At 39.2% G+C, this 27,159-nt stretch overlaps 1 protein-coding gene across 1 annotated transcript; it reads right to left on the bottom strand.

Moving 5' to 3' along the window:
- Window positions 1–101: 101 nt before the first annotated feature.
- Window positions 102–27,159, bottom strand: LOC148852440 (uncharacterized protein At5g49945-like). The gene is made up of 3 exons (XM_088945124.1): window positions 25,811–27,159; window positions 703–906; window positions 102–573 (listed from the first exon to the last, which is right to left on the bottom strand). Exons 1-3 carry the CDS (start codon window positions 26,855–26,857, stop codon window positions 343–345), a joined length of 1,482 nt encoding a protein of 493 aa, XP_088801250.1. The 5' UTR covers window positions 26,858–27,159; the 3' UTR covers window positions 102–342.

Consider the following 27,159-nt stretch of genomic DNA (forward strand, 5'->3'; position numbering starts at 1 on the left):
GTTGGAGCTTGTTGACATTTAGAAGCAGCAAAACTTTAGATGAGGGGGCCAGAAACCAATCGAATCACAAGTGGAACCCTATCAGACTAAATGCAAAAACGGAAAAAAGAAAAAGAAAGTTGCATTAAGAACCCGCAGGGATATTTAGGTCTAAAATTGGGCTGGATGCTAGTCTGTAAAAGCAACAACTATAAGTACATGGTTTGGGCTGAGATACTAATCTTAGATGGGGGACATATAGTTGATTGAAGAAACCCTGGTAAAAATCTGACTTAGAGCACCTGAGCCTGTGGGAGAGAGCCCAAAAGTTTCATGAGCTTCCATGAAACTGACAATGTAGAACTAGTGAGCACGGGTCATCTTCACTTTTGGCATAGCCTTCCTCATCTGGCGAGAACGTTCTTTTGCTTCTTTCTTGCGAAGAGCTTCTGCAGTAAGTTTTGCCTCAGCGTCCTCCATCATCTTTTTCTTCTCCGCCTTCCTCTTCTGCAAAGCTTCCTGCCTAGCATTCATGAATTCTTTGTATGCCTCTTGAGCAGCCTTTGTTCTGGCAGCCTCTGTTTTAGAATGGACCTGCACTTAACATGGAGGGAAAAGCCAGAATCATGAATGACCAGTTTTTTGCAGTCAAAATCATAAATAACAATCATAACTCGAAATAACAGATTAAACTACTGCCAGAGAGAAGGATAACTAACCCACCTGTGAACTGACTTTATACCGTCCAATTAAATCAATGTAGTAAGGTACAAGTGCAACCAATCGTGTCATGTCAGCCATGTGATTGGCATCTGGAAGAGCAAATTTGAACAGCAACATCTTCCTATGGGTGCCTGGGTGTTGATCAGAGAAATGCATGGAGATGAAACCCCTACCAAATTTCTCAAATGCTTTATCACCAAAGACCTGTATTTATTAATCTAAATCAGAATCTCCACAAAACTCCTAAATCATAATGTATACAATGAAAGAAACGAAGTTCAGCTCCTTCATAAAGGTAAAACTTCTATAAAGCAAAACAAGAAATTACAGGTTCAGAAATTACCAAGATTCTAAGACTACCCAATAGCGGTCATTGGCCCCCATAATTAGTTTTTATTTTCCAGTTCAAACCACGCATAGACAAGGAGATTTATCAAATGCTAATTTATATAAGAGTAAAATTAATTCATTCGATCTTTTTTTACCAGATAATCTCTTATCCTCAATAAGCAATTGATGCATTAGCATTATTTAAACAAAAAAAATTGCAATTTTCTATCCAAAAATTATGCAGAGCACTTGCCAACAATGTTTTAAAAAACGACCCGGAACTGGAACTGTTCTAGCCACCAGTTTCCGGACCAACAGTTCGACTGTCCAGTTTGAATGGATGGCCCATTCTGATAAAAATAATTTAAAAATAATTAAAATAAAAAACAGCCAAAAACCATTGAATGGGTCGATGGTTTGACCGCCTGTGTCAACAGGTCGTTGACCAATTCAACGGTTTTCAGCCAGGGACCAGGTTTGGGGTAAAACGGAACCGGTTTCCTGGATGGTTCCCGGGCCAAACGGTCCGACTGTCTGGGTCAATGGCAGTTTGAAAACATTGCTTGCCAATCTCTGATGGATGGATTGACCTTGCTGAAAGATTCTCTGATTGAGAATTATCCCCTATTTTGTGTTTGACCAATGCTGAAGCATTACAAAGCATTGGAATATGAATGATGAATTATTCCCTATTTTGTGTTTGACCAATGCTGAAGCATTACAAAGCATTGGAATATGAATGATGAGACAACTCTGGATTTCAAAAAAAGGCACAAGTACAGTTATAGAAATATAAATAGTCAATAGAATATGACATGGAGAGTACTCTGAATTTCTCAATCCCAAAGAATGAGCATCCATGTAAAAAAAAAAAAGGCACAAGTGCCGATCGTGCTTTAAAGTTTTTTTTTTATGTTTTCAAGAAAAATATCTTTACTATATAATGCTGATCTTCGTGTCCAAACTATCATGTGAAAAATCAAATCCATTTATTTTCCTCTCTCCGAACTATATCCATCCCCCCCCCCCCCTTGCACATCAGCACATGCACTTAGCATGTGACATTCAGCTAGTCAGTTATAATCTTCACAACATGCCATTTCCCCATATCCTTTCTCCTTTCCTAAATAGTTAAAGGATATCAATGCTGATCTCGTTTTTTGTTTAGAAATTAACACTGCAAGTATTCTATAATACTCCCAATAGAAGATCCATTTTAACCAAAAGAAATGCATACCAACTTTCAGATTATCCAATATCATAGCTTATGCTTGTAACACAGCTGTTTATCCTGAAGCTTTTTATGAACATAGATCCAAATTCAGAGCAAGACAAACGTTCAAAAGGGAGAAGTAACTTGAATACTTGGATTGGGTAAAATTGTGGTCAAGATCAAATTACACTTGGAGCTCAATGCCAATATGACAATTCTGTCAATAATCAACTTCAGATACCACACAATAAACTTTAATATTATGAAGAAGATCATTAGTTACTAAACCCTTGCATAAAGCAGCAAAATGATGGGTTGAAGCAGGACAAAAGGTGGATCTCTGTGAGTGCAGCATAGGAATGAAATTTTAATGCGTGTGCATTTTCAGCATTGAACCTGTGATACTGAGATACCTATACAAGCATATCGTATCTTATCTTTTTTTAGGAAAAGGTAAAGTAATTTTATTCAACTCAAAAACATACAACCTAGGATCAGACCCAGAAGGGCAGTCTGAGGACTACAGCAGTTACACTTTCCACCAGAAATCAGAACAATAAAAAGAAGACAAATTCAGACTTTTAAATTCCTCAGATACAGATATCCAAGAAATCAGTTTGCCCACAGCTCTCTGAATGGTATCTTCAGGACTTTTGCCTTCCTTATTGAAGATTCTACTATTCCTCTCAGCCCAAATGGACCATAAAACAGCAGCAGGAATAGTCCTCCACACCAGGCTCCCTTTCTTACTAAGGCATCTCACCTTCCAACAACCGAGGAGATCCTTAACTGATCTAGGCGTTACCCAACTGAACTCCAAGACTCTGAGAAAGTATCCCCAACACGATACTAAGGGTATTGTATCTTATCAGATACTTCAACTTTTTTTTATTAATCTTATCATATACTTCAATTTTAGTGTAAATTTCAGATTCAATATCATATCCAGCTCAGTGCTTTAAAAGCACAAAGCACAATAAAAGCACAAGGGCCTTTTAGTACCCTAGGTGCAGTGCACAACGCGAGGTGTGCACCTTTTCAAAGCAAGGAACACAATTTTTGAAAAAAAAAATCAAGGAATAATAAAAAATAAAAAAAACGAAGTTTGAAATTTAAAAGAAAATAATGTTTTAAAAAGCCTATTGGCTCAAACTAAAATATATAAACTGATAAACAAAACATATAAAACATACTCTAGTGAAAATGTGGAAGTGAAAGCAAATATACATGGATTGTATCAAAATGTTTCAAGCACTCAACAATTCAAGCATGTGAAACTTTCAATTTCCTAGTTGCATTACTTCAAACAGCTAGTGTGATGTTAAACATCTTGCATTCCCAATCCTAGGAGATCAGCCCTCTGGTCTCCATAAAAGACACTTGAGGCAAGCGAAAACAAGTCCATACTAGGGTTTGGGCCCCAACCTAAACCTTCAGCCCATATGTAAAGAAATTAGTTTTGCGATTTTAGTCATAGTTCATTCCATTTTAGGATTAGAGACCACACATTAGTTGTATTATTATTGCTTCTTTAGTGGAATTTTTGTTTTTAAGAAGTACTTGAAAGATCTATTTTTGTTTGTTTTAAAAGTTAATAGACCTTTTTTTTCTCTGATAGGCAAAAGTGAACAGACCATACTAGTGTACAAATAACAATAAAAGGTAATTCAGTAGTTGACGAACCATTTCAGAAGTTCAAAATATGAAAGAATGAAAAAAAAAAGGGGACAATTTTGAAAAGGTGCATGCTTAGGCTGAGGTGAAGGGCGAACCAGGCATATGACTTCTTTTAAAAGGAGCTGCACGTTGGTTCAGCAAGGTGCATACCCTCAAATTGCACCCCACCAGTGTGCCTAAGCACACCTGAGACATACCTTTTAAAACACTAATCCAGCTGTATCTTTGCCATATCCAGGTAACATAGCATAGAATTAGCAAAGGTAAGTTTTGGTTGGGTTGACACAACCTGACTGAAACAGTTTTAACCATGTCCTAACCACCCAAAATATAGGAGATTAGCATTTTCAACTATCATTAGGTCTAATATTATATATGTGGTAGGCACTGAAGGGATTTTGTAGTTCTTAAATATCAAGATTTCAGCAATCAGGGGCATCAGATTATAAGGGAATATGGCTTTTAAGGAATAGAATGCTCTACATAATTGATCCTTTTGTAATTTGTACATGTCATCCTCTTGAGGAAGCCCTTCTCTCCTTAATACAATTTATACTTTTAGCTTCCAAAAGAAAAGAATATTATAAATATGGTAGTGATCATCAACAATATTATATATGTGGTAGTAGTATGTGTAGAGAGACTGGACCAAATGGGCCCTAGCCCATTATTATCTTATTGATTAGTTCGTTCTTGTTATTTGTTCTTAATGGGCCCTTTTCTTTATAGGCCTTTAATCCTTTTTTATGTTTTCTAAGTATGCTGATGAGGTGGACACCCACTTAAGGGCAGACTTGTAATTTATGTAATCTTGGTAAGATTAATAAAAGATTAGAGTGGAGAAAGAGGAGATTATCGAACTCCTTCTTTCTCCCTTCTCCATTCTTCCTTCTTCTCCTCTTCCTCTTTTGCTATAATCTGAAATATTTTACTATTTTTTATTGGTCTAAATCACATCTTGGTATCAGAGCAGGTCTTCCTTCTCTTTTATTTTTTTTCCTTTTCTTTTCCCATACACTCTTCTAATCGAAAGGTGTATGGAGATAAAAGTTGCTGATTATAAAGAGAACTTGTATGCCTAGTTGGTAGAGGGTTTGGAAAGTCAGAATCTGGTTGTAGATTGCCAAGAAAGTAGGGTTGCTGATTTGTTACCCAAAACCCTACCCGACTAAAGAGTTTCCAGTTATAGGTTAAAGAGATTGTTTTGGGTGTGGCGCTCAAGGCTTGGAGGGTTCCTTTTGATCTCCAAAAGTGGGTGGTTGCAATTAGAAGAGGTTTGGGAAGCTCTAGTTGGAGTGGCTACTTCTCTCTTTCTCCCTGGAGGCTAGGTAAAATGAAACCCTAGTTTTGAGATTTTTAAGTGTTGGACTGACCTCAATTAGGTCTAATTTGAAAACATTGTTCTTTTTATTTCCGTTTGATCAATGAAGCAATTTGGAAGTGAGATGAAGCAGATCCCAGTGTCGAGGGTTGGTCCTCTAGATTCCATTTTGACAAGAGCGACTACAATCAAACTTTCTGGAACAAATTATTTAGCTTGGGCAAAATCCATTTTGATAGAAGATTTGAGATAGTGTTACAAAAACATATTCTCAGAAATTGAATGTTGCAAGGGCCTACAAACTGAAGAATGATGTGAAAAATCCAAAACAGGGGAAGAAGAGTGTAGCTGTCTACTACTTAATGTTGAAGTCTCTATGGCAGGAGATTGATGTTATAGAAGCAGTTGTATGGGAAAGCAGCAAGGATGCAAAGATCTTCAGGAAATTTGTGGAAAGAAACAGGGTGTTTGAGTTTCTTATAGGACTTAACCTTGAATTTGATATTACGAGGTAGAATATTCTGGCCAAGGATGAAGTAACACTTGCTCAGGCTTATTCTATGGTGAGCAGTGAAGAGAGCGGGCGACAGGTACAGTTATAGGGTCCACCACCTTCAAAACATTTTGCACGTGTTGTAATAAAACCAAAGAGGTCAACTAAGAAGAAAGAGGTAATATGTGAATACTGCAAGAAACCAAAACATACTAAGGATACTTATTGGAAACTTCATCTAGATCTTCCTCCAGAGAGGTTTCAGAACAACAACTTTAAGAAAGATGGTCAGTCTAAAAAGCCTAAGAGTGCACATGTTGCTAACTTGCTACAGCATCTGAAGGTGAAGAAAAGCTTGTTGTGGAGCAGTTGTAAGCAGTGAAAGAAGAATTTGAGAGATATGGGAGGTTAATTAATCACTTGGAGACTACTATTCGGCTTCCTCCTTAAGCAATACCTCTTCATCCACATTTGCCCACTCAGGTATGCGTGCATGCTACAGCCTCAGGTAATCGTAGAATTCCTTGGATTATAGATCGTGGTGCATCAAACCATATGACCAGCATATCTAACCTTTTCTGTTCATACCAACTCTTCTCTGATAATGAGAAGATTTCACTTGCTGATGGCTCTCTTGCTCCCATCTTTGGCAAAGGGAATATTAGAGCCTCTGACTCCCTTGTTTTGTCCTTTGTCCTTCATGTTCATAAACTTAGCACTAACCTTTTATCTATTAGTGGCTTAACAAAATAAATGAATTACAGCATAACCTTCTTTCCTACTTAATGTTTTTCAGGACCTAAAAGCTCAGAGGATGATTGGGAGTGGCCATGAGGTGAATGGAATATATTTGCTGGATATCTCTGATCGAAGTCTTGGACCGCCTAGTGGAATAGCCTTGCAGTCTATCTCATCAGAGTTAATCGATAGTCATGATATGGCATTTGAGATTTGGTCATTTGTCTTTTTCATCTTTGAGTCATTTGTTTCAAAAAATGTTTAATGGAATATTATGTGAATTGCTGCAATGGTTGGGTGCTAAAAGAGAAGGAAACACAGAAAGGAAGCAAATTTAGAGAGAGAGGATTGGGAAAGTAAACTGATAGTTAAAGCATCAGCTTGGATTGTAGATTGGAGGAAAGTTGCAGATTTGTTAACAGCAAGCTTGAAGTTGAAGAGTATGTTTATCTTAACCCCCTTTGAAGTAGAAGCTAAGGCTTTAAATATCCAAACTGAACTCGGGAATTTCACAATATCGAGATGGTGTCCAGGGTCAAACTCCAAAGATTTCTTTGTTGAAGATGGGGTGCTGGTGCGACTCTTAGGCCTACCTTTTCACTTGTGGAAGCAAGAAACTACTGAAGACATTGCTCTAATGTGTGGAGGAGACCTCTATTCAGCTTCCATTTTACTAAATGGAGTAAAACCTTAGGAGATACCTCGGAAGATAGAGGTGCGAGTTGAAGAACAGTTTTACTCAGTTTGGTTGGCTTCATCCATTGAAACTGTGATTTGGAAAGAGGCTCGTAGGGAGGGAGATGAGAAAGGTTGAAGAAGAAGAATTGCGTGACAACAAAGGATTGGATGGTGGCAGCAAAGGATTGGGGATCCTGCAAGGAAAAGAAAGTTATACAAAAAAGGGCGAACATAGCTTGAGAAGTTCAAAAGATTTGCAAAAGGAGGAAAGTTTGAAACGTTCTCTACAAGGTAGCTATTGGGCCTCTGACAAATCTTATGTCCACGCAGTTACAAGTGGCGTCAGTCCTTAACTTTCAATTGCACATGCTTTTCTGCGAGAAGACCAGAAAGGGTTAGGAAAACATGCTAAAGATGGGAAAATTAAACAAGTGGGTCAGGGAGAAAAAGACAAAACTAGATTTGGGGGCCCATAATTCAAAAAATTGGGCCGGCTAAATCGGGAGTGGTGAAGAGGCCCTCATAAAAGACAAGGGGTGGAAGTATTCAATGGGCCACAAATTTTAAGCCCATATAAGGTGGGCAGGTGAACATAAGGAGCCCATTTCAGGGGCCCAACTTAAAAGAGAAAGTTTTAAAGAGGCACGTGACTAAGGGTGTGCCTTCGATAGATGGTAATAACCATCTATCTTCTTCCTCTTCGAGCTCAGCAAACCAAATAGCAGGAAGTTCGACCTCTGCGCAAGCAGTGATTTGCGACGACAAGTCTAAAACAATCGTCGCTCAAAAAGCGTAACCCAAGATGTGTTAGACGAAGTGATTCAGGCGAAAGAAGAAAGGACTTCCCTGAGTTTGAAGATTCTAAACGATTTTGTGAGTTTGGGTAGCATCGACCTAAGCAGATCGAAGGACATCACTGAGGAACACAACTTCGGAACGGAAGTTTTATTCCAGGAGGAGGAAGGAGATGGTTCTCAAAGTTATGAGGGAGACCCGAAGCTTATGATGGAGTGGCAGAAAGCTACTACGGATCGGACTCAGATTCTGTCTTTACTTGCAAGGGAGACCAGCCCGTTAGCCCAGGAAGAACAAGTTTTTGGTTTGGAAAGGAAAGACTCTAACGGAATAGTTTGTAATGTATCGCCTGAAGCCAGACAGCAATGGAAGACTAACTCAACTGTAGAAGGTGGCAAGGTGTTGCTCTCCTACGAAAAATCTTCTATGCAGATCAGACCACAGGAAACATGATTAGACTTGCTTTCCTATGCCAGTCTCACTCCCTTGGAAGAATCTAACCTGGTCCCCAACAATGCAGGTATTTTTGTTCATTTAGTTTTAGTTATTGATGCTCTTCCTGTGGTTGAAACAGATACTCCAGCATCCCGAGATGAATTATTAGGCGGGGGGGAAGCAGAGAGATCAACACTGGTGTAGGTGAGAGGAGTGAGTTGGAGGTTAAAAAAAATGCGGGAGAAAGAGTTAGAAAGAATATGGGAGCAAATCTGTGCATTATTCGAGGAATATAAAGCAAAGGAGAAGGGACTAGAAGGTGGGGAACATGAAGCAAACCCTCAGAATAAGGAGTGTTATAGAAGCCCTAGGTTGGGGGGGAGGTGGCCCAGGTGGGTGAAGCCAGTGGGCCGGCTAAAAAGATAGAGGGGAATGTACAAAGGAAAAAGAAAAAAAGATCAGAAGTGGAGAGACTAATCTCAGATATAGAGGGTGATATCAAGTTTAGTGGAAGGGGAGAGAGAAGGAAGGGTTTTGTGTGAGATAGAACCGGGTTAGAAAGGGGCGTCAGAAAGGAGTTTTATAATGAAAATCATTAGTTAGAATGCGAGAGGGTTAGAGAGTGCAAGAAAAAGAAGGGCAATTAAAGACTTGCTGAGAAGAGAGAAACTTGACATAGTCATGTTACAGGAAACCAAGTTGGCAGATTTGGGATGGGTCAGAAGTGTGTGGAAATCAAGAGGAGTTTGTTGGACTTTTAGCTCCTTGGGGAAACTCAAGAGGGATAGTTACCTTGTGGAGGGAGGATGTTGTAGAATCGGTAGAACCTATAGGGAGATTCTCCATGTCTTCAAAATTCAAAAATGTGGAAGACAGATTCACTTGGGTGTTAACTAATGTCTACGGGCCAAATAGTTGTAGAAAAAGGAAAGGAATGTGGGAGGAGTTGTATGAAATACAAGGCTTGTGGGATGGTTCGTGGTGCCTGGGGGGTTTCAATGTAATCGGGTTTTGTAATGAATCAAATAATCCCCAAAGAACGATTACTACAAGCATGAGAAATTTCAACGACTTAATTAACACTTGTGGGTTAGAAAGGGGCGTCATAAAGGAGTTTTATAATGAAAATCATTAGATGGAATGCGAGAGGGTTAGGGAGCGCAAGAAAAAGAAGGGCAATTAAAGACTTGCTGAGAAGAGAGAAACTTGACATAGTCATGTTACAGGAAACCAAGTTGGCAGATTTGGATAGAAGATGGGTCAAAAGTGTGTGGAAATCAAGAGGAGTTTGCTGGACTTTAGCTCCTTCTTGGGGAAACTCAAGAGGGATAGTTACCTTGTGGAGGGAGGATGTTGTAAAATCAGTAGAAGAACCTATAGGGAGATTCTCCGTGTCTTCAAAATTCAAAAATGTGGAAGACAGATTCACTTGGGTGTTAACTAATGTCTACGTGCCAAATAGTTGTAGAGAAAGGAAAGGAATGTGGGAGGAGTTGTATGGAATACAAGGCTTGTGGGATGGTTCGTGGTGCCTGGGTGGATTTCAATGTAATCAGGTTTTGTAATGAATCAAATAATCCCCAAAGAACGATTACTACAAGCATGAGAAATTTCAACGACTTAATTAACACTTGTGGGTTAGAAAGGGGCGTCATAAAGGAGTTTTATAATGAAAATCATTAGATGGAATGCGAGAGGGTTAGGGAGCGCAAGAAAAAGAAGGGCAATTAAAGACTTGCTGAGAAGAGAGAAACCTGACATAGTCATGTTACAGGAAACCAAGTTGGCAGATTTGGATAGAAGATGGGTCAAAAGTGTGTGGAAATCAAGAGGAGTTTGCTGGACTTTAGCTCCTTCTTGGGGAAACTCAAGAGGGATAGTTACCTTGTGGAGGGAGGATGTTGTAAAATCAGTAGAAGAACCTATAGGGAGATTCTCCGTGTCTTCAAAATTCAAAAATGTGGAAGACAGATTCACTTGGGTGTTAACTAATGTCTACGTGCCAAATAGTTGTAGAGAAAGGAAAGGAATGTGGGAGGAGTTGTATGGAATACAAGGCTTGTGGGATGGTTCGTGGTGCCTGGGGGGATTTCAATGTAATCAAGTTTTGTAATGAATCAAATAATCCCCAAAGAACGATTACTACAAGCATGAGAAATTTCAACGACTTAATTAATATTTGTGGTCTAAAGGAATTACCCCTCCAACAAGCTAATTTTACATGATCTAATTTCCAAGAAAACCCCATGTGCTCCAAACTTGATAGGTTCCTTTTTAATGTAAAGTGGGAGGATCATCTGAGGAATTTGGTGGCTAGAACTCTCCCTAGAGTTATGTCTAATCACTGCCCTATCCTATTAAGTCAAGAAACTCTAGGCTTTGGACCACGACCCTTCAGATTTGAGAATATGTGGCTGACTCATCCGAATTTTGAACGGTTGGTGGGTGAATGGTGGAATGAAGACTTTAGAGGGGTAAAGTGGAAAGGTGTAAGGTTCCACAAAAAGTTAAAGGGATTGAGAGCCAGGATTAAAGAGTAGAATTGGGAGCAGTTTGGAAGGATAGAGGATCAAAAGAATAACTTGTTGTCCAAGATTGAGGATCTAGATTCCAAAGAATCCCAACAAATCATGAATGAGCAAGAAAGGAATTTGAGAAGAACCTTAAGAAAGGAATTGGAAGAAGTTCTTAGAGAGGAGATTTCCTAGAGGCAAAAGTCAAGACATAAATGGATCAAAGAAGGGGGCGACAATACAAAATTTTTCTATGCATTGGCTAATGGGAGGAGAAGAAAAAACTATCTGGCCAAATCAAAAGTGGATGGAGAGGAAGTAACAAACCAAGATGAGATAGCCGAAGTGTTGGTGGATCACTTTAAATCAATTGTAGGGAAGCCATTGAATAATAGACCAAGGCTGGAAGGCCTAGATTGGCCCAGACTGTCTGAAGAGTAAGCAATCCGGTTAGAGAGGAGTTTTGAAGAAGAGGAAATTAGGTAAGCAGTGTTTTCTATGGACAGATCCAAAGCTCCTGGGCCAGATGGATTCACCATGGCTTTTTATCAAGACTGTTGGAATGTGGTAAGAAAAGACCTTTGTGCTATGTTTAAGGAATTTGAGGACAATAACAAAGTAAGCCCAGGAGTTAATGCTACTTTCATAGCTCTAATCCCTAAGAACAAAGAAGCAAAAAATCCTAAAGATTTCAAGCCAATTAGCTTGGTGACTAGCATTTACAAAATCCTAGCTAAAGTGTTATCTTTGATGATTAAAGTAGTGCTCCTCCATCATTAGTCAAGACCAAGGAGCATTCATGCAAGGAAGACAAATAACAGATCAGATCCTAATAGCTAATGAATGTGTGGAGGATATGAGAAAGTCTAGAAATCAAGGTTTGGTTTGCAAGCTGGATTTAGAAAAGGCGTATGATATGGTGGATTGGAGTTTTTTATTAGAGGTCCTAGGGTGTTGTGGGTTTGGAGTAAGATGGTGTAATTGGATAAAGGGTTGCATAAGTTCTTGCCATTTTTCAGTCTTGGTTAATGGGGTAGTCAAGGATTTTTTCCCAACTTTTAGAGGATTAAGGCAAGGTGACCCCCTTTCCCCTTTCCTTTTCACCCTAGTTGCAGATGTGTTCAGTGGTTTGATTTCTAAGGCAAACTTGGAAGGAGTAGTGAGAGGAAGGAACGGAATCAAGGTGACCCACTTATAGTTTGTTGATGACCTAATAATCTTTTGTGAAGGGGGTGATAGGAGAACAGTAAGGAACCTTAAGTCCCTGATAAAACACTTTGAGAGAATATCAAATCTAAAAATAAACATGGATAAGAGTTGCGTGGTGGGTGTGAATTTGGATGAGAGGGCTATTGAGTCTGTGGCTGAGTGTCTAGGTTGTCCCATTTCCTCTTGGCCCTTGCAGTATTTAGGTCTACCCCTAGGAGCCAACCCTAAGGAGAGCACCTTTTGGGGCCTAGTTTTGGAAAAGTTTGAGAAAAGGTTAGCCTCATGGAAAAGGAACTATATTTCGCTAGGGGGTAGAGTAACTTTACTGAAAACTTCCTTACCAAATCTATCGATATATTACTTCTCTGTGTTCAGGATTCCCATTAGGGAGGCCAAGAAGTTGAAGAGATTAATGAGAATTTTTCTTTGGGAGCCAGGGGAGGAAAAAAAGAATCATTTAATAAATTGGGGAATAGTATGTAGGAGGAAAGAGGAGGGTGGGCTGGGATTAGGGAACTTAGTTTTGAAGAACAAAGCTCTCTTAGGTAAATGGTTGTGGAGGTGGCCCTTAGAACAGGAGAGGCTGTGGCATGAGGTAATAGAGAGTATACATGGTAGTTCAAGAAATGGATGGGATGCCGGTGTATCGTATCAAGCCACGTTGGCAACTCCTTGGAAAGCAATTCAGAGCATCCTCCCTTTTTTCCTCAACTTTATCAGGTATAATGTCAATTCTGGTACTTCTATTTTATTTTGGGAAGACATCTAGGTGGGCAATTCTACCCTCAAGGACAATTTCCCTTCTCTTTATTCCCTTTCTTGTTACAAGAACAAAGCAATCTCACACTTTCTTCCAACATCTGTTTCTCCTTCCTCTCTGAATTGGGACTTCGGGTTTCGTCGGGGCTTGAGGGATTATGAGCTCTCTTGTGTTTCAGACCTTTTGTCACTACTTGGAAGTGTCTTTTTGGACCCTCTCATATCTGATGTAAGACTTTGGTCCCCTAGTCCAAAAGGTTATTTCACGTGTGCCTCCTTCTTTAAGTCCCTTTGCTCTTCCTTGGGATAGTTGGGTTTTCCAACTAAGGAGATCTGGTCTAGACCTATACCTCCTAAAATTATTATTTTCTGCTAGGAGGTGTTCTATAGGAAAATCAACACTTCAGACCTATTGCAGAAAAGAAGGCCTTTCATGTGTTTGTCCCCTAACTGGTGTGTACTTTGCAGGGCTAATGGTGAGAATTTCTTTCACTTACTTTTAACCTGTTCCTTTTCTGATGCTATTTGTAGCTGGATCTTTGCCTTGTTTGGATGCAGGTGGAATTTGACTACAACTGTAGATTCGCTCTTTGACCATTCCTTTTTGTGTGGCTCACAAAAATTGGTAAAACAATGTGGAGAAACATTAGAGCTGTTGCTCTGTGGACAATTTGGGAAGAAAGAAATGTGAGGATTTTCCAAGAGAATGAGAGAAATATTCAGAACGTAAAGGATTGCATTTTGACCAGGTTAATCCATTGGTTAAGATCATTGGAACCCTTTAAAATATACTCCTTTGATGACATATAAAGGAGTTGGATAGTTGTGGCTAGTAGCAATACTAGGAAGAGCAAGGTACTAGCTGTGTGGGTGCCTCCTTCTAAAGGCTGGACAAAGCTGAATTTTGTTGGTAGCAGCCAAGGAAATCCAGGCCCTTCAGGGATAGGACGGGTGCTGAGAGACAAAGATAGCAATATCTTAGCTTTATTCTCAGGCTCCATGGGTATAGGAGACTCCATTAGAGTTGAGCTTCTAGCGACAGTACAAGGTATTCAGCTTGCAAATCAGTTAGGAGTTCAAAATTTTCTTATTGAAGGAGATTCTAAAGTTGTTGTGGGTTGGTTAAAAAATCAATATTCAATTATTTGGTGCTATAGGGACATTATGAGGAAAGTTAATTGGTTTTCAAGGAACATGACTGTTAATTCTCAGTGGGTGGGTAGAACAACTAATGCCATAGCGGATGGGTTAGCTAAGCAAGGGGTATCAAGGGAACATTTATTCTAGGCAGCTCTGTAAACTTTCATTTTCGAGCCTAATGTAGTACTTTGTTGTTGTTGTTGAGGAGAGGTACTAGCTCGTGCCTCTCCTCGAGTACTCTGTATTGTAACATCGCTTTGTTTCCTTTGAATAAAATACCATTCATTTATCAAAAAAAGTATCCCTATCAAGTCTTCATTGTGAGTCATGCGAACTTCCAAAACATTATGGACAATCTCTTTCAATGAGTATAAAATATCAGCTTCTCCTTTCCATATTGTGCACTCTGATGTGTGGGGGCCATATCATTTATCTACTATGGGGGATTACAAGTATTTCATCATTTTCATTGATGATTTCTCTCATTACACCTGGATTTACATTATGAGATCCCGGGATGAAATGCAAAAATTGTACAAATTTTTCATGAACTTATTTTTACTCAATTTAATACTCGGATCAAAATATTCCAATCTAATAATGCAAAGGAATATTTTGAGAAGAGCCTTTTCTCTTACATTGATACCCTTGGAGTTATTCATCAGAGTTCTTGTTCCTACACTCCACAACAAGATGGAGTGGCAGAAAGGAAGAACCGACATTTGGTTGAGGTTGCAAGGAGCCTCCTTTTTGCTTCTCATGTTCCCGTTAAAATTTGGGGGAATATTGTCCTTATAACTACATACTTGATAAACCAAATGCCTTCCCGAGTTTTGGGTTTTATTAAAACCCCCTTTACCTCCTATTTCCAAATGAGGATCTCTTCTCTCTTCCTCTCCGAGTGTTTGAGTGCACTTGTTATGTTATGCTCATGTGTCTTCTTGGGATATGCTTCCACACAAAAGGGGAATTGTTGTTTTGATCCGGTTCGTGGCACTCGCTTTGTTTCCAAAGATGTCACATTTGTTGAGCCTGTTCCTTTCTTTGGTACTTCTCCTGAGGGGGAGCATTCAAAGGAGTTGTTTGCGATTTCACCATTTTTTCCTCTTCCAATTCTCATTGAGTCTTCTATTGAGTCTCTTCCCATCGAGTCTTCTAATGGGTCTTCTTCTCATGTTCCTGCTCCCCCTCCTCTTGCTCATCTTCCCACATTTTCTTCCCATCTTATTGTCCAAAGGTGGTACCAAAACAAAGACTCAGGGATGTGCAAGTTGTTTCCACACCTTCAGGTGAGCCTCTTGCACCTCCCATCACTACTAAGGTAATAAGTCAACCCTCTTCTACCATTTCCGATACCTTTCCTAACCAATGTTTTAAAAGGCATGGGAGGTGTATGCCTGGAGGTGCACCTCCAGGCGAGGCACCCCCAAAACGCACGGAGGTGCATGATAGAAGTGGTCAGACCTTTGAGGTGTACGCCTCATGTACAGAGGCATGGACAAAGGCATACGCTTCCAGGGAGGCATACACTTTTGGCACACCTTTGGAAAGAGGCTTACGCCTCCCACATGTGGCATTTCTAAACATTTACAGATTATTTGTTTTTAAGTTTTTTATGTTCTTATGGGTGGGGCCACGATTATATCATGGTCCCCATTGTATACAATCATCTTTTAAGTGTAAAAGAGGGGGAATATCCCTCTTTCGATTATGTTCTAACCCAAACATTAGGGCTCGAAAGAGAACTCTGAAGTCTGAAGACTCTGAACTGTGTATGTGCGAACTGCGAAGAACAAGACTCACTCAGTTTCAAGTTTCAACCTTAAACTTTGAGTTCGTGCAATCTGGTATGTTTTTTTTTTCTTTTCCTTTCTTCTTCTTCTTCTTCTTCTTCTTCTTCTTCTTCTTCTTCTTCTTTTTGCACTCTGCAACCTGCAAGTTCGAGGCTTTGAGCAACCTGCAATTTTTTTCTTTCTTTCTTCTTCTTCCGCACTTTGCAACCTGCAACTTGTTCTTTCTTCTTCTTCAAGCAACCTGAAATTTCTCAGATGCGGTCTTATTTTTTTTTATTCTATTTTAAATTGCAACCGAAGAGAGGTTGGAGGCTTGGAGCTGCTGAACCAACTGACCAACCTGGGCGGCTGTGAACTGTGACAAAGCTGCAATGGTTTTTTTGGATAATAAGCTTCAACAGTTAGTTGTTATGTTCTCCATTTCTTTTTTCCTTTGTTTATTTGTTTCTTTTTTTTCTTGATTTTAGTAGCTCTGTTTCAGCCTTCTTGAACAGAGCTGCATGAATAAATTATGCCACACAGCCATGTTTAGTGGACCGAATAGGCCAACTGGACAAGACCCAACTGCTGGCTGTAACTTCATCAGTTCAGCGGTTCAGCCTTCAAAATTTTGCAGTGTTGAATTTGATAAATTTTGCTTCTTTTGAATTTGATAAATGGTTTATTAATTTTTCTTGTGAATTGTAGAAAGTGGAAACTGAATGCTCATAGAAAGTAGAAATTTGAAGTGAATGATATAAATTATAATTTGTGAATTTTAACTAATACTCTTTTTTTTTAATTTAATTAGGTGCTGCAATTTGATATTTTGATCATTTCTTTGATCCATATTTCATCAAGATCCTAGAATGTCTAGAAAGGATTTTGCTTGGGAATATGTTAAAGAAGAGAAGGGGAAAAAAGGTTATATTTATTGTGCATTTTGTAGTAAACTGTGCATAGGAGGTATAAACCGATTAAAACATCATTTGGCCGATACCAAATATGGAATGAGTGAGTGCAAACAATGCCCTGAAGAGGTGAAATTAAGATGTAGAAATGCACTTACCAAATTTGAAGTGGAGAAAAAGAATAAATCTGATTTTGTGGCTAGTGTTGGGAGGTTTAATCGGACACCTATGACTTCTCAACATGGGAATTGTATGGCTCCTAATCCTAGATTTGAGGAGTCTATTGTGGGAAGTGGAAGTGGAAACCAGAGTGGAAGTGGGACTTCAATCACTCCACAATCATTTTCACCACGACCAGTAGGCACAGTGGATCAATTTATTTCATTTGAGACACGGCAACAAACTTTAAATTCAAAATGGAAAAAGATCAAAAAAAAGATGTTGATAGGGCTATTGGAAGATGCTTTTATGCCAATGCATTGTCTTTTAATTTGGCAAATAGACTTTATTTCAAGAGTATGTGTGAGGCAATTGCAAATTTCGGTCCAGGTTATAAGCCTCCATCCATGCATGATCTTCGCACTAGGATTTTGAAAGAAGTGGAGAATATAGATAAATTGATGGATGAGTATAAAAATTCATGGAAGGACTATGGTTGCACAATTATGTCTGATGGATGGACTGATGGAAAAAATAGGTCCATCTGATTCAAGTGGGACAATGTTTTTGAAATCTATTGATGCATTTGATTCAATTAAAGATGGTGAGCTTCTTTTTAAATATCTTGATGATGTTGTTGAAGAAGTGGGAGAGGATAATGCAGTTCAAGTAATCACAGATAATCATTCAAGTTATGTGCTTGCTGGAAAAAAGTTGATGGAAAAGAGGACAAAATTGTATTGGACTCCTTGTGTTGCACATTGTATAGATTTAATGTTAGAGTCCATTGGGAAGATGAAAATTTTTAATGAAACAATTGAGAAGGCAAAGCAGGTTACAAAATTTATTTACCGCTGTGGATAGGTTTTAAACTTGATGAGGAGTTTTACAAAAAACCGAGAGCTTTTACGTCCAGCAATTACTCGGTTTGCCACTGCTTACTTGACATTGCAAAGCATTTATAAACAGAAGCAACCTCTTCAACCAATGTTTGCTTCTGAAAAGTGGAATGGAAGCCATTGGAGTAAGCATCTTGAGGGTGTCAAGGCAAAACAAACTATAATGTTTGATAGTAGATTTTGGCCCCAGGTGGCATTTTGTGTAAAGACCACTTTGCAAATAGTTGTAGTGTTGAGAGAAGTTGATTTTGAAGTAAGACCCTCAATGTTTTATTTATATGAAATGATGGATTCAGCAAAAGAGCAAATTGTATTTGCTTGTGGTGGGATAAAGAGAAAATACATGCCTATTTGGAATAAGATTGATGAAAGATGGACCCCTCGACTTCATGTCCCTCTTCATGCAGCAGGCTATTATTTAAACCCACAGCTATGCTATGGGCCAAAATTTTCAAATGATCGTGAAGTAAGAGAGAGATTATTTGAACGCATGAAAAGGATGGTTCCTGATAGGCATGAGTGTGCCCTACTAGATTGCTAGTTGGATATGTATGATAGACATGGCAATCGATACGATGAAGAGGCAATTTCCTGGTACATGATTGTTTGTTTGACAATTAGTATGCAACTATGCACAATTACTAATGTCTTGTTAAATGATATTTTTGTAACTAATTGGTGGGCACGGTTTGGAACCCAAACACCAGAGTTAACAAAATTTTCCATTTGAGTTTTGAGTGTTACATGTAATGCTTCTATTTGTGAAAGAAACTGGAGCACCTTCAAGCAGGTTATTATTTATTTTCTTATTTACTTTTTAGGTTTCTATGAAATAGTTGTGTTTTTTTTTGTTAATGTTTTTAATAATATATATTTTGTCATTGTACTACATACACACAAAAAAGAGAAACAAATTGGAGTAACAAAGGTTAAATGCTTTAGTTTTTGTGATGTATAATATGAAGTTGAGGGAAAGAAACATGAAGAGGAGGGCAAGTGCAAGTATTGATCCCATTTTGACACAACATGTGGAGGAGGAGGATGAATGGATTACTGAAATTGAGGATCCAGTTCTTCCAACTAATCCTTCTTGGGTGGATAATGACTCTTTGGGCCTTGAAATTGCCATAGTTGAAGATGCAGATACAAATTTAGTAGAACTAACAGCCCCTACCAACAAAGTAGGATCAAGTGGAAGAAAGAGGGCTCAAGTGATGATGGAAACAATACATTTGACCATAGAAATCAAAAAGCTCAAGCTACTAAATCTCTAAGTCATAATTAGTGTATATTGATTCTATTCTTCTAGTGTCCAATTAATTTTCTAGTTGAGGATTATTGAGTGAGGTGATAATTGCAATTGGATTTTGTTTGTAGGGGCAAGGAAAGGGAAGAGTGTTGAATTAAATTTGATTGATGAGGATGAAGATGATGAAATAGGGAGAAATGAACCATGCGATGTGGATGCAACTCTTGAAGCAGATGATGATGCCTTTATTATTCTAGAAGAAGATGATTTAGAGTCTTTTGATTGAGTTTCAGTCCTTAGAGTTTTGTTTTTTTGTGATCTATGTTTCAACTTTCAAGAATTGTATTTCACATTTTCACTATGCTATACTGCTAGTTGGAGTTGAAAACTTGAGATTTGGAACTGAAATATTGATTGAAATGAAGTCATTTTAGTGTTATACATGTTTTTATGCTTAAAATATCTATTTTTTATTAGTATAACCACTATAATTATAAAAAAAAAATACATAGTTGAGGCATACGCCTCCCTGTGCTCGGGAGGCTTACGCCTCTCGCGTTCTGAACTATGCCTCACGCCTCTAGGTAGTGGAACGCCTCACGTCACGCCTCTGCATTTTAAAACATTGTTCCTAATCTTAATCTCCCTATTGCTCTTCGCAAAGGAAAACGGAAATGTACAGCTCATTGCATTTCCAAACACCTACCCTACAACCTTCCTACTATTCCTTTCTTGCCTCTGTTTCCACACATGTGACTCCTAAATTTGTGCCATAAGCCTTATCCAAACCAAAATGAAGGGATGCTATGATGACTGAATTAAATGCTTTGCAAAAGAACAATACCTGGGAAATTGTGGATTTGCCTGAGGGAAAGGAACCGGTTAGCTGAAGGATGCTATGATGACTGAACTAGTGGTTGTCTAACAACTATCCCTGCAAAGAGAACACATAACAGAAAACAAACACCATATTTTGAATGAAATCACAAGTGTTGATTTACTCATGTACCACTTTCCAACAGAAGGCCTTTACTTTAGGAGGAATAGGGCCATGAAACTGCATAACCAAAAAATCATGGCTTAAGAAAGAATTCAAAGAAAGGGCATCAAAAAAGACATGTAGGAAAACACACCCTAAGCACGAGCAACCCAAATCCTACAATCCCCTCTAACCACATTCAAGTTAAAATCCCCTAAAGACCCCAACAAATAGATATAGCACTAAACTCCTCATCTTTAGTACCTCTCCTAAAGCTAAAGTTCCAAGATAAACCAGTGAAGGTCAAGGATAAGCAATCTGGAACCAAAGAACTTTTGAATGCAAGAGAATACAAAGAAGGGAATCAATCCTTGGGAGGCAAATCCTCCCACCACAAACCCAATAGAACTTTGTTTTGTCCCCAGAATGAACCTCCAGCCTAATGAACCAAAAGAAATCTAAAGATAGAAAGGAGATAACTTTCCAAGGAGCACCATGAGTTGATCTAGGGGTCAGCCCCACATCCCAACCATCAGCCAACATCCGTGATAAGCAATCTGAAACCAAAGCATTTTGAATGCAAGAGAGTGCAAAGAAGGGAATCAATCCTTGGGAGGCAAATCCTCCCACCACAAACCAAATAGAATTTTGTTTTGTCCCCAGAATGAACATCCAGTCCAATGAATCAAAAGAAATCTAAGACAGAAAGGAGATAGCTTTCCAAGGAGCACCATGATTTGATTTAGGAGTCAGCCCCGCATCCCAACCATCAGCCAACATGCCACGAATGGGAATCTCCATAACCATTTCCCCAGAGGAGCTTGATTTTTGATGGCCAATTTGGTAATCCCTAACCCCCCTTTCCTTTTTCCGTCTACAAACAATGTCATAACTAATTAAATGGCCCTTCCTACTAGCTCCTAGCTCCCAAAGAAATTCTTTCATAATTTTTACCAGTTTGCAATAAAGGATTGGACCTTGAACACAAAGAGAAAATAGAAAAGTAGGTTAGCTAAAGTGAACTCAATAAATGTCATCCGACCCCCAAAAAGAGAAAACTCTTTTTCCAACTGGTCAATGTTTTGGAAAATCTATCTACAATGGGATTCCAAAAGCTATGACTTATAGGAATTCCTCCCAAAGGTAGCCCTAGATATTTTAGTGGGCACTCCCCCCTCTCACATCCTAATAATCTTGCAATTCTCTATACTGATGGAACTTTGAAATTCAAACACACTAAACAACTCATACTCCAATTCACCTTTAACTTCAATATCTTTTCCATACGCTTTATTAACAATTGAAGGTTTCCAACTCCTTCCTCACCCATTTTCTCATAAAAGATAATAACATCATCAACAAAACATAAATGAACCACCTTTACATTCTCTATCTCCAAACCTCTATCCTCTCATCAAGACCAACCTGTCTAACCCTAGTAATGCGTCTACTTAGGACATCTAAAATGATTGTAAATAGGAATGTGATAGTAGATCACCCTACCTAAGGCCTCTTTTAGCAGGAAATAAGTCTCTAACTACCCCATTGATCAATATAGAATAATGACAAGAGGAAAGACATCCTTTTACCCATCTTTCCCATCTAACCTCAAAACCATACCTCTCCAATGTCAAATCTGAGGACCAATCTACAATGCCATAATCTTTTTTGAGATTCGGTTTCCATACCCATCCTTTCTTTACTCCCCTCTTCAAATCTTGCACACGCTCATTAGCCACCAATATTTGGTCCACAATTTGTCTTCCTGAAACAAAAGCCCCATGTGGTTGGGAGATTATAGCAGGCAGCACTTCCTAAAGCCTCAAAAATGAGACCTTAGAAATAATTTTATAGAAACTCCCCACAATGATGATAGGTCCAAAATCCTTAGGTTAAGCTGGCTCTCTAATCTTTGAATCAAAGTCACAAAAGTTGCATTGGCCCCAGTATTTTTTTTTATAATGCCTCTATCAAAAAAAAAAGCACCAAATACTTCAGCTAAGTCATCTCTAATGATCTCCCAACAATCTTCATAAAAGACCATTATATACCCATCGGGTCCAGGCCCTAATGCTTTGTATCTCTTCATTGAAATTATTGCATTTTTTATTTCAACCTAAAACAACTTTTTCAATCTTCAGCACTTTCCCTAAGGTTGGCCACTCTAGACGTTCCACATCTAATCTTTGTTGTTGAGGGGTGCTAAAGAAATTTTTGAAATGATCGACAAAAATTTTTGCTATTTTATCCTATTGATTAATTTCTCTCCCCCTACAACCAACTTTGGGACTAGATTCCCTCTCCTAAGTCCTACCATTTTATATGACGTGGAAATATCGCAAGTTACCAACACCTTCTAGTAAATGAGGTCGGGTCCCCTCCAGCTACTGGGTGGAAGAATTTTTTTTTGTTTTGAAGGATCAGTAGAAAAAAATTCATTAAACTGAAAAAGAGGTACAATACAAGTCATTTTGTTGTCAAATTGACAAACCAAACAAAGTTACACCACTCAAAACTGAAAATAAATCTTCATTACAGAGATGAAACTCAAGAGTACTCCAAAAGTTTTCTAACAAATCAGCTTTGTTTACTTCATCTAACTCTGGAAACTGTAGAACCCAATCTGCTATCAGATTACTCACTGAAGCTACCAGAAGATCAATGGCTTTTGACTTGTCTTCAAAAAGAAGTAGTGGAATAAACAAATAGACTTGACAAAGTCTGAATCCCCCACAGAATTACAAATGAGCCCAAAACATAGATTGTCTTTGAACCCCTTGCTTAACTAGACCATCCGCCAAGCTGTTTGCAGACCTTCTAACCCAACTAACTTGAATGAGCATGTCCTTTGAGAGACAGTTAAACCGTCTGAGATCATTCCTTAGATGCCAAGACACTCCTTCCCCCTTCTTTAACCAGTCCACAACTATTTTGGAATCACCTTCAATAATTAACCAGTCCACAACTATCTTGAACCACCTGAATACATTTCTGAATTGCCATAATACCCCTTCTCCCTTTTTCAACCAACCAATGACAATTTTTGAATCCCCTTCTACAAACAGTCTTGTAATTCCCATTTCCTTAGCTTTTCCTACCCCAACAATAAAAACCAAAAATTCAGCACCCTAATCAATAGGCCCCGAAAACAGGCCACAAATGTTTCTACCGCCATCTCTAATCACTCTCTCCAATTCCGGCCAGTCCCGGATTTCCATGAGTACTTCCATCAAAGTTACTTACACACCTTGACAACTATTCTCACATATTTGTTTTATATATCTCACATATTCTCTTCATATTAAACAAGATTCTGCGGAATAAATATCATAGATAACATTCAAATTTCTCTTGATATTGGAAAGAAATTCCTACATTTGTAAGAACCACCACAAAATTTAAAACCCTGAACTGTATTAACCAAAGGATGAAGGGCGGGACTTCCTTTTAAATTTCAGTCACCTTCAACTGTGTAGCCAATGACCCAATAGTTGAGACGGTCACTCAGCATCCCTACAAAAAAAGGAGGCATGGGATTAAACCGGCAGAATTGCAGGCTCTCCATGGTATGGCCAGGGGAATTAATGTGCACCCCTCTCTGCCCCACCCCTGAGTCCCTTTGTATTGTGCACAGTGTACTACATAATACACAAAATAAAGTGGATACTTTTTATCCTAATTCTCAGTATTTGTCTTGGTCAGAACCAGGAAAATTGAAAAATGACTTGGAAACAGCCTCTTTGTATGTGCAAGGGAAAGGCTGTGTACATCTGTCCCTCCTCAGATCCCACATTGGCGGGAGCCTCATGCATTGGGTTGTCCTTTTTTAGAGTCAGGAAAATCCTCTGTTCTTTCCCTTTTTTTTCTCCATAAAGGGAAAAGACAATTGAAAAATGACTTCAATAGGGATCTTCTACATTTATCCTTTTGTACAAACAAATAAAGCAGATGGTCCTATGCCACAATTGCAATATTTTTTTTTTTGAAGGATAAAAGAAAATTTCATTAAAGAAAAGGAGATTACATGAGAAAGGTGACAAGAAATCACTCGAGAGGGAAACAGACACTAACAAACTTACACCCAGGACCGCCTAAAACATAAAATAAACATGACAAAATACTCCACATTAATGATTAACCACTTTCAATCAACTCCATACTCAAAGAACTTAATCAGAAATCATACACCCGATCTCTCTACATCACCTCCTCAAGACTTTCCTTCTCCCTGTCAATTTCTTCATCCCATAGCTCATCCCTTTTCTTGATCTCCAATTCCTACACCTCTCTTCCATCCTCTTTCTCGCAAACACCTCAAAAGCCTTTTTAGTAAACTCCTCGCCTCCCCCAAAAAAATAAGCTAAGACTTTTACCAATCTCAACTTGTCACTCAACAATTGTCTTGATAGGGACTCTTCTAGATCCCTCCTACTCCTCAAGACTGCTATCAGCCAATCTCACTTCGGAACTGACAGCAGATTGGATTTCTTTTTCCACCTGATAACCTGAACTGCTGAGAGCCCGACAATCCACCTCCCCAATCTCTTCAAATGATGATGCTAAAACCTTCCTCCCTCCTTCCCGTATCCACACGAAAACTACCAGTCAGCTCTTCCTTAAATTGCCATTGGATAGAATCATTTTTCTCCGCTTGGGTAGGTGAGCAGCAAACCACATCCAGACCAACATTTCCTCCTTTGAAATTTCCTGAAATGCTTCCTGAGTCAGCCACAATAGACTCTTTCCAGACCCTGTTTTCCTCCAGCCCGAGCTTCTCTTCTTTACTGTCCTCATTTGGGCCACTGGACAGAGCTTTATTCTCCTGAGGAGTTGAAGATGGAGTACCGGCATCCTCCGTTAGAGCCGCCCCTTCAACTTCCACCACAAATTGCTCGCAGCAAACAGGTGAATTCTTGCCTATGCCAGAGCTCCAGACATAATCGCTTCTTGTGTTCTCCTCCACTGTCTTCATTGTGTCTTCCTTTTTCTAACCTGAAAGTCACTCATTCCCAGCGGTCGTCCTTTCCCCTTCAAGCTCTAACTGTAGAAGGTTTGCATGTCTTGTCCATCTTTTTGGACATGACAAAACATCTCAGAATATATGTGACAAAACATTGCAATATCAGTTCTAATAATCTCTCTTTTACAATTTGTACGTTACAAAACATCTCAGAATAAGAACCTTTTAAAGCTCAGGGCTAAGTATATAAATCTACCCTTTTCACACTTGAAAAGGTCACAAGTGGACATAATAAAGTAAGAAAAAAAAGGAAGGCAACATGTGGTATTTACATGGACTCCAACCTCATAATCAAGGATTCTCCATTATGTATCCGTATTAATTATGGTTCTCATAATGCATAAGAAATATATTATTATGCAAAGTTGAAATAAGAGCACCATCATCCATCCTTTCTGTCTTTTCCTTCTCTACCTTCTCAGATAGTCTCCATGTAGTTGAAACAAGGCTTTATTAAGCAGAATCATTTCCCCTCAATTAATAAAATCCATGGGCATCCATACATTAATAACATGACCTACGAATTATTGAGTGATACTTCTCAATTAATAAAAGTCATGGGCATCTAAACTTTCTTATTAATTCATGGAGTACTAGTATAAATCCCTTGTCCATCAAAGCACTGAAATGCATTGCAATATTAAATTTTTCATCACTGTAGTACCAAAGAACCACAGAATTCTAGCAACTCCAGCCACTTTTCTAATCCAAATACACAAAAAAAAAAACACGAGCAATCACAATAATGTAAAAAAAAAAAAAAATCAAGAAACAATTGAAAATCCAAAGACAGAGGAAAAAAATGCAGCAAACTGTACCTGATCAAGCACAGCCTCAGTGATAAGGTCCCCAGCCACTTCCCTTGACTCCGAAATAATAGACAAATCCTCTACAACCCATTTTCTGTTAGTTGGTTGTGAGACCAAATTCGCAAACCTCTGAAGATCCTTAGTTTCTTTCTGCATCACCTTAGCAGCCTTCTTTTTGGCAAGCGCGAAAACCACCTGATCCATGGCATCATCATTCATGCAAACCTCAAAAGTAATCTCATCCTTACATGGCACAATAAAATTGTAAATCCTCGATATCAAGTCATGACGACTCTGAAGCTCCATCGTCGCCAGCAAACTCTGGCAGTATCTTCTCCCGCTCGCATAGAATTTAAACACATTCTGCCCTTCTTTCAACAGCAGAGGCGTGTCTTTACCGTCCCCAGTCCCCAAAAGACTGAAGTTCTTATCAAAGATCGAATCCTTGGTGGCAAACATCGCCGCCCAAGCCAATGCAATATTCTCATTTGCTCTCCTTCCGGCGAAGTAATTAATTATAAATGCAATCAAAAAAGTCCCGCAGAGGATCTCGACAGTGTAAGATCGAACAGTTGGCGGTGGCTTCTCCACCGGCTTGGAATCAGATTCGCCGGGGGACGATGGGGTGACGTTCTCCGGCGATTTTTGGTCTTGCTGAGGTTCTTGAACTGGGAGACCCTCGAATTCATCTTCATCCCAGTAATCGAAGGCGGTGGATGAGGGTTTCGGGGTGGGATCGGACGGTGGAGATGGGACGGCAGGAGATTCAAGAGGAGGACCATGGTCGGTTTCGAAGTCGGATTGAGTAAGAGTTGGGGGAGGGAGAGGAGAACGAAAGGGTAGATCGGTGATTTGAGGGGAATCAGAAGTTTCTTCTTCTTCGCCTTCGTCACCGAAACCTTCGAAATCAGCCGCGAGGGCGGAGCAGCGAGTGAGTTCTTGGCCGAGGAGGGAAAGCACGGAGAGTAGAGCTAGGCAGTACCAGAGAGTGTCGCCCCGTGGGGCCAGAAGAGAATACATGGGTCGAAACCAGACTGAGGAACTGGGTTTCGCCATGGCTGAGAGAGAGAGAGATGCACCTCCAGAGATAGAGAGGGGTAATAACCAATGTAGATCGTGCCAGTGAGAGGGATAACCGAATTTGCTACCAAGAGATGGTGTCAACTAATAATAATCCAGGAAATGTTCGGATGCTGGGGCAAGAAATGATGTCAGCTAATGTAGGAAATATTTGGGCCTCGGAAACAATCTACGGCCGTTTAGAGGGCTGAGCGAGTGAGAGGAAGAATGAGCTCAGCTGCTATGAAGATAGGGCTAGCAATATTTGATATGATATGTGAATGCTACTTTAATATGAT

The sequence above is a fragment of the Nelumbo lutea genome, chromosome 5 (genome assembly GCF_056320005.1).
Source record: "Nelumbo lutea isolate HS-2025 chromosome 5, American lotus-T2T, whole genome shotgun sequence".
NCBI classification, from domain to species: domain Eukaryota; kingdom Viridiplantae; phylum Streptophyta; class Magnoliopsida; order Proteales; family Nelumbonaceae; genus Nelumbo; species Nelumbo lutea.

Bases quoted from the DNA above. Each gene is read 5' to 3' on its own strand.
- LOC148852440 (XM_088945124.1), bottom strand. From the start codon at position 26,857: ATGGCGAAACCCAGTTCCTCAGTCTGGTTTCGACCCATGTATTCTCTT. The intron at 907-25,810 runs GTACAGTTTGCT...TAATAAATACAG, and splicing joins CTGAGGCTGTGCTTGATCAG to GTCTTTGGTGATAAAGCATT. The intron at 574-702 runs GTGGGTTAGTTA...TGTTAAGTGCAG, and splicing joins GGTATAAAGTCAGTTCACAG to GTCCATTCTAAAACAGAGGC.